Source organism: Numida meleagris, chromosome 3, assembly GCF_002078875.1.
Source record: "Numida meleagris isolate 19003 breed g44 Domestic line chromosome 3, NumMel1.0, whole genome shotgun sequence".
Taxonomy (NCBI): Eukaryota; Metazoa; Chordata; class Aves; order Galliformes; family Numididae; genus Numida; species Numida meleagris.
Genome location: NC_034411.1, coordinates 32,127,793 through 32,137,681, shown reverse-complemented (window position 1 = coordinate 32,137,681; position 9,889 = coordinate 32,127,793). Strand labels below are relative to the sequence as shown.

The following is a 9,889-nucleotide window of genomic DNA, read 5'->3' as shown; positions in this document are numbered from 1 at the left end:
TACCGCGGCCCGCAGGGGACAAGTCAGAGCGCTTCGCGCCGCCGCCCGCGCGGCACTCCGGGAAATGTAGTTCTGCGGGACGGCGGCACGCGGCGCGGGGTGAAGAGCAGAGGAGAGGAGGCAGCGGCTGCTCCGGCTCCTCCCTGCTTCCAGATCAGGACCGACGCTGCAGCGGGCGAGCGTCTTCCCCGCGCAGTGCCGTTCTGGGGATCGAGGAGAGCTCGGGGCCCTGATTCTTCGGTTTCAAACGGTCTACACCTCAGAGCCGGGTTTGAGTGTTCTTGGCCTGCTCACAGCCCACCCTCGGGACATAACAAGGGCTGTGTCCTACAGCAGCTCCACGACTCTCCATCAAATCCCACCATTTCAACTCCTTGCTGTTGAATTCCTTTCTGTTTTGGCTACGTTCTGAGCACTGATCTTACGCCCATGGAATCATTAAGGTTGGAAAAGACCTCTAAGATCACCTAGTCCAACCACCAACCCACCACCACCATGCCCACTAACCACGTTCCTCAGTGCCACATCGACACAGTTCTGCCTGAGTGCTGAAAGCTACAAGTCCATCCCACGAGCGCTTCAGTTTCTCGACCCTACCCATCAGAACACAGACAAGTACAGCAGCATTTCTTAGAAACAACTACACTACTTCTGAAAAGATAACCAAGGCTTCCTGAGGCTGATGACAATGCCGTGGGCTGAGGGCAGAAGCTGCTAGGCACACAAAGATGGTTTATTCTGCTCCACCCATTAGCACAAGAGCTTTCTAAAGAGATGCACACCACTACCGCTCCCAGGCCTTACAGTAGCAACATCAGCTCCATGTGAGAAGCGATGCACGAGGAGTGCGGTGTGGCCAAGACACTGCGTGCAGGGGGCCATGCTCAGCCCGCAGCATGGAGAAGCAGGCCCCGCGCAACCCAGGAGCACCCACTGCTTGCTCAAGCAGCGCTTCCTGTTTCTTTCTGGCTGGCTGTTCTGAACTCACACTTGTTGCTTCGTAACCAGCCCTGAGGAGGTGTGACTGCAGTGGGTGGGTAACCTCTTAGCATTTTTAAAGAGGGGAAAAATCAACATGGGAGCTGACAGAAAGGATGGGGGAGCAGAGGGGAACAAAGACCCACCACAGGGAATGCTCTCTGGGCAAAACTTTTGGGAAAAACAGGGCAGAACAACACGGCTCACTGAGAAAGGAAGGAAACAGTGGTGAGAGAGGAAAGAAGTGAAGGGGAAATAGCAACAAGCTTCATGAACGCACACAGTAAAAAGGCCAGCAGCAAAAGAAGAGATGAAAAGGAGGGTGATTAAAAAAAAAACGGAAGAACAAGAACCACTACCAACGTTTCAAGTTTTGTTTTTTAATCAAATGAAGTTTGATGCAAAAATACGATGTAAAACCATGCAGTTATACTTTTTGTGTCTGGAGCAAGAAAACCAAATGAAACGTACAGAAATTAAGGTTGCACCTGTTGTATACAGTCACAGAGCGTGCAAAGAAAAACCTCTCCCTCCCCAATCCCTCTGCAACAGTCCAGGACTATTTTCTCTTCCACTGACATTGTTACTGTTTTTCTACAGACTTCTTCACCATGCTTGATTGCTACACCTCGCCCCACCCCTTTTCTCAGTGTTCAGCATCTCGATGTTACCTAGAACGTGAGCAAAATATCAAAGTGCAGAGATAAAAAAAAAATTTAAGGTAAAGACAAAAAACTTTCCAACAAACACCAGTCATCAGCTACTGGAGTACCTAGGGAGAGAATGTCTTGACTTTTCTTATTTTTAATTGCAAATATTTTGTGATTAATTCTACAACAAAAGAGTTTCCTTTACACTTTAATGGAACTTTCTCAAATGTTTAAGGGGTTCAAAACAACTGCTGAGCAAAAGAGCATTGTAATATTTGAAACACTTACTGGAAAGTGATACATTTTGATGAATTTAAATCCCACTTCACAAAGATGACAGAGGATGATAATAGTGAAATCCCTTTCCTCTTACACACCACAGTATGATTTTCACTGCTGCATGCATCTCTAACTGCAGTAGGAAATGGAAAAGACTTGAAAGTTCATCTTTACATGCTTACAAAAAAGACATTTGAAGTATTAGTTTGCACCTCTTGCCATGGTGCAAACTTCTTGTCTCACTTTAGTACTAAAATAATCAGTCTGAAAGGTTTTCAGATTTTTTATGTTATACGTTTTACACACATCCAATACAACAGGGCAAGAGACCATTATCTTATCTTTCATTTTGCATAGCTACCCAAAGGGTTACAACAGCTGTTATGGGAGATGAGAGGCAAGCGACTATGCAAAAATAACAATCTACAAATATTTCAACCAACTATTAACCATGCTCATTTCTATTTACTATCCCTTTGTTATATTTGGGTTCAAGTAGAAGTTCCTAATATATACACAGTTTTTACAGAGCCCTGTTATATCCAGAAAAATACCAGACGTGAAACCCAGCAGTCCGAGCCCAGTCTTCCAGTTATGAAACTTTTCTCTACAAAGCAATATGCATAGAAAGATCCCTATGGAGGTCTGTAAATTCAATTACAGTGTCAAAATCTTCACGTAAGTCAAGTCTTGTATATACAAGAAAATACATGGTTCTGTACCTCTGCCAACAGAAGGGGGAGGTGTGGCAGAAGGCAGACATGACCACTGGGAGTTGAGCTCGTGTTCTGTAAGGTTAGTACAGCACTTGAGCTATCATTAAGATCCAAAACCAAATCAAACCCACTCAAATGTGAGGGGAGGCCATGCATATTAAAAAAAAGAAAAAAGAAAAAAGAAAAAAGAAAAGCCAGGTAGGAGAAGATAAAATTGGAGGAGCCTTGCTCACACTTGTGTTTGCTCCCTTACAGTCAGCACAGGTGCAAAGTCATTTGGTTCTGAAAACTTTACCAAGGACTACATCTCCAATGATACTAAAATTTTGCAGGAAGAAGTAAATATCTAGGAATCTGAACAAAAAGCAGTACATATAGCCACCATATTCAACCAGTGCCTGGCAGAATAGACTGCTAACGCTGTACCTTGCAAGGGCCAAATTCTACAGCAACACAAGTGCAGCTAGCAGGCAGTCCTCTTTATCAACTAAATTTCCAATACATTGTTTTGTTTTTTAAGTTATCTTAGAAGAAATAGGGGATTCGATTCTTGTAATGCTCTATTCAAGCATGAAAACAGACCCAAAAGAAAGATACACCACATAAAGGAAAGACAACTCATTACGCAGCATGCTGGACTGTTCACCTTGAGAAAGGCTGAAAGTCATCTGTTTTCTTCCCCCCCCCCATGCAAGCAAAAATGCCCTACAGAGTATGGCAATCCTCTTCCCTAGTTTGCTGTAAAAGGAAAAAGTGCATGTTTCTACCCTTGACATTCCCCATGTACACAGTAAGTACTGCATAACGGTTTCCCCTTTTCCTTGCATCCCCACTGTGTTAGCACAGTGGTATGATAACAGCCACTAAATTTGAAATGCCATTCAGAACGGTTAGGGGTACGTTTTAAAAAGAAACAAAAGGATTTCAGGAGATAGAGAACAGGGTGGTTTTTTTTTTTGTAGATAATTTATATTGCAAATTCATAAATATGATCACATTCAATTTCTCAAAAAGCTATACAAATACAAGTAACACCACTTCCCTTGTAATGCACAGATTTCAAATAATTACACAAAGCTCTATTAGATGGCCTTTAACATACAAATTACACAAAATTACAGACTTATGTGCAGTAACACATCAGGGATAATGTAATGCTTCAGACAATTTAACGGTCCAAAAATAATACAAGTAATTCAAAAAAAGCTAGTTTTCAGTTTAATTGTTGGGGTGGAATGTACTGTGGGTGGTGGTTGCCTAGCAGCTGCTTTTGCCTTGCTGGCCTGACTTGCTCGGACTGCAGTTTCTAGACGTGTTTTTAATTCAGGCGCAGCTCCCATTACGGTCTTGAAAGCGTGCGGGTAAAGTGGACCAATGTGCATCAAATTCTGAAGTGCAAACTCGTGAAGATCTTTAGATGCTGTAGATGCAGAAGTAAAGGCATTTTCATTCAGTAAATAGGAGATCAGAGTTGGAACAAGAAGTGCAAGCAACTGGACTCCTAAACATGAAAGAAAAAAGTAATAATCAGATCAGAAAGAAACAAAAAGAACCAGTAACAAAAAATTTGTAGTCTGATACATGTAATTTTGTTTTCTGACTTGATAGTAAGTTCAGTAATTACAAATGATCAAATCAAAAACAACCAAAACTAAGAGTGCTTCCTGTCATTTGGTCACTCAGACCTTGCTTATCAGGATTGTGCTTCTGACTTCTACTATTGTTCATCACAGTTAGTTTGTTCCTGACATTTTTAGAGATGTCTTTGCACAATCCAACTGCAGATCATAGATAACAGATCATAAAATGTAGAGTGGCTATTAAAGACTTTAAAACACTTCCAACAGACAGAAACATTATTCAAGCAAATCTGAAAAGCAGCCTCGTCATTGAACATAACTGAACAGTTTTTACTATGCAACTCCATCTTGAAAGCTACCACTTCAAAAACTAGCGCTGTAACAAAACTTGGGCTAACAAGACCTAATGAGGCCACTGCCCAAACTAGCTCAGTTTACCTTCAGAACAACAACCATCAACAAAACTAAAGCATTAGGGCTAATGTTTCTATCTAACCAGCATACAAGTATGCCTTGAAACGTGTAACATATTAACAGTAAATTCTGAAGAACTTCAACACTCATGGTAAGTCATTTATTGAAAATTCCGTAGGCTATTAGAATACTAACAATTTCCTCCTAGAGCTTTTGAATACACGTATATTCTTGCCCCCGTCAGCATTAGCAAAAATCAGACGTTCTGTTTCCTATTTCAATTCAGTTATTCTCCCATTTTATATGTTAGAAACAACTAGGCCAGAAGCACAACGGCACTCAAGAAAACATACATTTAGTGTTTTTATCATCAATTAAAAGAAATATCAACAAGGAGTATATTGGGGTAAAAAAAAACAGTAATATTTTTATAATTGACATTAAATGCTGATTAAGTTCAACATCTGCAGACCAAATCTTTCAATTATTACGCTGTTTCAGCTATTCTAAGTGTATGGAAAGATAAATTATAAAGACTGTATTCTATCTACCAAAGCAAACAGAAGGCTCTGTCTACAATCTAGACATTCCAATCAATACCATTTGTTTCTGAGTCTCTCTAAGTAAGCTTTGTTGAGATGGTAGAACTAACCTGATAAAAGTGATGCTAGAATAAATAGCATTTAACATCAGGAAAAAGTAAATTTAAACAGTAGGAACTACACATTTTTAAATGCAAGAAAGTACCACGACTTCAGTTCACATTTAGATTTTGCTTCAGAATCACCAGAAACTGAAATGGCCCCTGTATGTGTGATATGCTACAGCATATCACACTATACATGCTATACGCGCATATGTATACAAGAGTTCCAGTAATGGAACTATGAAAGTGCAATAGACATCTTTTTTTGTGAACATGCCATCAAGTTCCAAGCTGCAAGAGTTCTAATGTTCAATATTTTATTTTACAATTACACATTTATCAAGAAAAACTAAATACTTACTGTTCTGCTCTTCACCAAGGGCAACCAGTGTTTCAAGGACTTTAATTCCTTCCTGGACTGCTAACAGCTCCAGGTTGTTGGTTGGGCGGTTTCTTTCCACAGCTTTCAACTTCTCAACCATTATAGGGGCCAGTGAATGAATATATGGAGTCGACAGAGCGCGATTGGTATGTTGGAACACAGAAAGTAGAAGCTGGTAACACTTGGCTTGAACCTAATTGAATCAAGATAAATACATTGAGTTAGCAAGTAACTCGAAGGACAAGGAATTCTAATACAATCAGCTATCTATGTGTGTGAGATACACGTGATTCCAAAAAAAGAAACAGAGTAAGCGGGAAGGAAGCATACTGAATGAGGGAAAGAACAAAACAGCCTGTTTGCTAAAGTAATACTAGCCCAGTTTTCAATAAGAGAAGGCAATTAGACGGTGTTAACTGCAGGTATAAAATAGCGGTCAACACGAACTCAGAGGAAAGAAAGGGACAGTTAATGTCATACTAAACAATCACATAGGTCCACAGAGAACTACATCTTAAAGTTTCATAACATCAACATTAAGAGTAGAAATATCTTCAAAATCATTAAATACTTTTCCAGTTGCAGATGAGTAACACAGTCTATAAAAATGATTCAGATCTCAAAGTGATCTTATTGCCCTAACATAAGCCAAAGCTATGGCCAGAAGTGGCAGGTCTATCCTTCCTTCCATGTCTCCATCTTGTGCTGGTAACAGCATAAAAATATACACGTAGCTATAGAGTAAGCTGTATCACAGAGCCCTCTCCTTCCATCCTTCCTTTTTCTCTTCCTTATCCAGCCCTCCTTTTTTTTCTATTAGAAGCAGGAAATATTGAAGTCAACATCTGGGAAAACGTCTTACTGATAAATCTTGTTTAGAATGCATCTGAGTTGGGTTCACAAAAACCTTGCTCCAAAATGCCACACAAACAACACTGACACTTTGAAAAGGTAAAGCCCCACAGCAAGTATGAGGATTAAACACTGCATGTTTTCAAACTACACTCAAGCCAGAACAGGATGAGTTATCAAGCATGTTCCGAAGAGGAACATTCCCAAGTATTGTTAAACACAGTAATCTGTGAGGGGATCTAGGGATAATTGAAAACAGAGATGCATAAATGAAAACATTAATTAAAAGGATAGATAATAAAAATCAATAGTAAGAAAACACAAGTTATGAAGCTCAGTTTGCTGTTAATACATGACTGCAAGTTTTCTGTTCAGCTCAATGTTTAAAGCCTGAAATAATAACAACCATTTCCATGCTTTTTAAGAGAGCTCCATGGTAGAAAATACACTGTGCAAGGTATTAGGAGAAAAATTCCAGCCATTTTCAGTAAATTATTCCCCTATCTCTCCATACCACTCCAAGTAATTCCTTCCTCTTTCTGCTTACATTTTTTAAACTTTACTCCTTACTAGCTGTTAAGGTTATTAACTTTAAAAACAAGGAGTAAGGGGATGTTTTGCTGGGGTTTTGCTTTGTGTGGTTTTTTTGTTTGTTTGTTTGGTTTTTTTTTTTACATGCATCCATAATTGAAGCAGGAGTTTTACAACTGGATCTGACAGCAGAATTTCACTGGAGTGTATTTAATTATACGTGTATGTATACAACTTTTGGCTACTCCACATTCACAGAAGTTTTCCGCAAACTCCTAAGAGGTGAAGCCAGGGCTTCTTCTAAGGCACACTCATTTCTTTTAAGACAATGGTACTTCTAAAGAAGAGTTGGTTTGTGTTTGTTTGTTTCCATAATCATCAGTTCAATGCTTATGCTATAAACAAGTGTCTAGTACCTGAACCCAGCAGTGACTGTTTTATATTTAAAAAATTACAATGACCCAACAACAAGCATCACAGAGAATATGCTCTGCACATCAGCGAGGAGGGTGGACACAATCTGGTTGCTGTCAAAGCATTCCCTGCGAATTACAGAATTAGTGCTAAGTTCCTGCTCACTGACAGCTTTCCAGCAGGGTGGGCAAAGATGTACTTCTTTCACTGTTTGTGTGTTTATTCAGAGCTGAGAGAAAGTGAGACATAAAAGTTTCCGCTTCACAGAGCTGACGCTTCCATTCACACACTAAAATCTTAAGCAGCTTTCCATTCAACGTTAGGCTTCAGGAACAAACCAGCTGAGTTTCATGCCTGTGCTGGAAAATGCCAGCCCTGATGCAGAGAATTCTTGCTCTGAAGAGGATTCTAAATGTCTCAATGCGACCCTAAACACATCAGCATTTTCTGTGTACTTTTCTTCTCAGGAATCTCTGCAGTACTTGCTTGTGGAAACACTATAGATTTATTTATTGTATTTATTTTCAGTTCCCACCTGCTGATTTGTATAGCCGCTCAGCCAAACTGATACATACAGGGCTGGAACAGTTAAGCTTAACTATGAAGCATAGTAATCTCACTGAATGAAATTAGGCTAAAAGTTTTTTGTTTCTCGCATTAGTAAGAAGATTATTTAGAGAACGATTCAGAGAGACAAACAAAAGGACAGAAGAGAAATAAGGAAAGAAAATTCACAAGCTGTAGATGGCTTTGATGGTGACCACAGAATTAGGTTTTTCTCAACTGGATTTTGTATGAACACATAAAATAAGCATAGGTTTTGCACAGAACAAAGTTCATCAGAAGTATGGGCTGTAATTTTATCTGCAGAAAACATGGTTTAGTTTGTATTACAACAGATCAGTTTTACTGTAAAACCGTCACTACTCTCCAGTAACCATTCTTCTTCATTTGTTAAACATTTCAAAGATACTTTTTCTTTTTAGAAGCTGCAAGTCATAAACCTGGCAGCACAAGGTCATGAACAGACACTACCAAAAAGCACTTAATTTGGTTTCTTTTGTTCATTATGGAGTTTCTATAATGCAGCATTGAAAATTCTAGTTATTTTGACAAGCAGTATCTGACTCTGAAGTAAAGCCATCACAAAACGTTCAGTAAACATAGTAAATATATCACAATTACTGTTTCTTTCCAGCTGTAGATCATTCAAATTCCTGTATCATGATCTTACCCAAGGATCACTGGAATTTAATGCGTTTTTAAATCTGTTTATACATCCATTCTGTAAAGACTGCACTCCAATTATTTCTGTGCTTGCTGACCAGAGGAAGAGAGCAATAGCTGTAAGTACGCTTACTTCATCAAGAACAGGCTTAGAGGCTTCTGAAAAAAACAAAGAACAAACAGGTTGTTAGATTACTCTGAAAAGCATTCAGAATTTATTAAGTAAAACCCAGTGAACACAGATAAACCTACAAAGAAAGAAACGTATTTGAAATTACTTGCAGCTGCATACAAATACACATTTACTCATTACTGAATCACTTTTTGTTGTTATTGACTGTCTCTGAAAATTTAAGGTGAGCAACTCTTTTCCAAAGGCTCTTTTATTAAAGTGATTCGAACTTTCCAAAACAAATACCAAGCCAAAAACATCACCCACGCTTTTTCTCTGAACAAGCCACATTTTTGTTTTCCGTGCATAAACAAAGGGTGAAAATGTACTTTTGAAATCCTTTTCCCGTTAAAAATATAGTTTGCTTCCCTTTTTATTTCTCTTCAGCTGATTCAGCAGAGTGAAAAACTGATAACCAGCACAGCAACAACTCTCACTTACCATGAGCTTTTACATAACAGACAGGCTGATCTGACATCTACCTGTCACCAAAAAAAAAAAGGGTAGTTCTACTTTAACCTTCCCTTCCTTTCAAATTCATCTGTACTTGCAACTCTAATTCTCTTTTTGCTTGCACCAGCTCTTCATAGATATCATTCTTGAAGACACACCAACAGTGGAAAAGAAAATTAAGTACTTTTCTGCTGGTTTTTTTTTCCACCAGATTGCTGTGACTCTCAAGGGAGAGCAGAATCAAAGCAGCAACATCTATATAGTCAACAAAACCAAGGATAGCATGACATTCTTTTTACAGTTATCAGCTAGTTGTTAGATTGGCTTAGCCACAATGTGAAAACTCACTTCAGAAAATGACTCCAATCATTAAGCGACAAACATGGTGGTGTTCTGTTGGTGCTTTTTTTGTGAGCGGTTTTGTTTCATAATTCAAAAAAATTAAAATAAAATTGCAAGAAGCAGACTTTGCTTATATTCTTGTGTGATGTGTTTCACTTCACAGGAGACTGGAAATGAACAGGAAAATATACACTCTTGCAAGGAACTGAGGAAGTTTTCAGAAGTCTGCAAAAAGCATAAAGGCAATAATGTT

The 9,889-nt window shown here is 39.0% G+C and overlaps 1 protein-coding gene across 5 annotated transcripts in view; it reads right to left on the bottom strand.

Annotated features, from left to right (window-relative positions):
- Positions 1,339 to 9,889, bottom strand: part of HEATR5B (HEAT repeat containing 5B) — a 57,394-nt gene continuing 48,843 nt past the window's right edge. For all 5 annotated transcript variants that reach the window (XM_021393121.1, XM_021393122.1, XM_021393124.1 and 2 more), the window contains exons 34-36: positions 8,677 to 8,828; positions 5,625 to 5,838; positions 1,339 to 4,124 (exon numbers count right to left, since the gene is read on the bottom strand). In XM_021393121.1, coding sequence (XP_021248796.1) covers positions 3,820 to 4,124; positions 5,625 to 5,838; positions 8,677 to 8,828 — 671 coding nt within the window. In that variant the 3' untranslated portion in view covers positions 1,339 to 3,819. The remainder of the gene's footprint in view (positions 4,125 to 5,624; positions 5,839 to 8,676; positions 8,829 to 9,889) is intronic.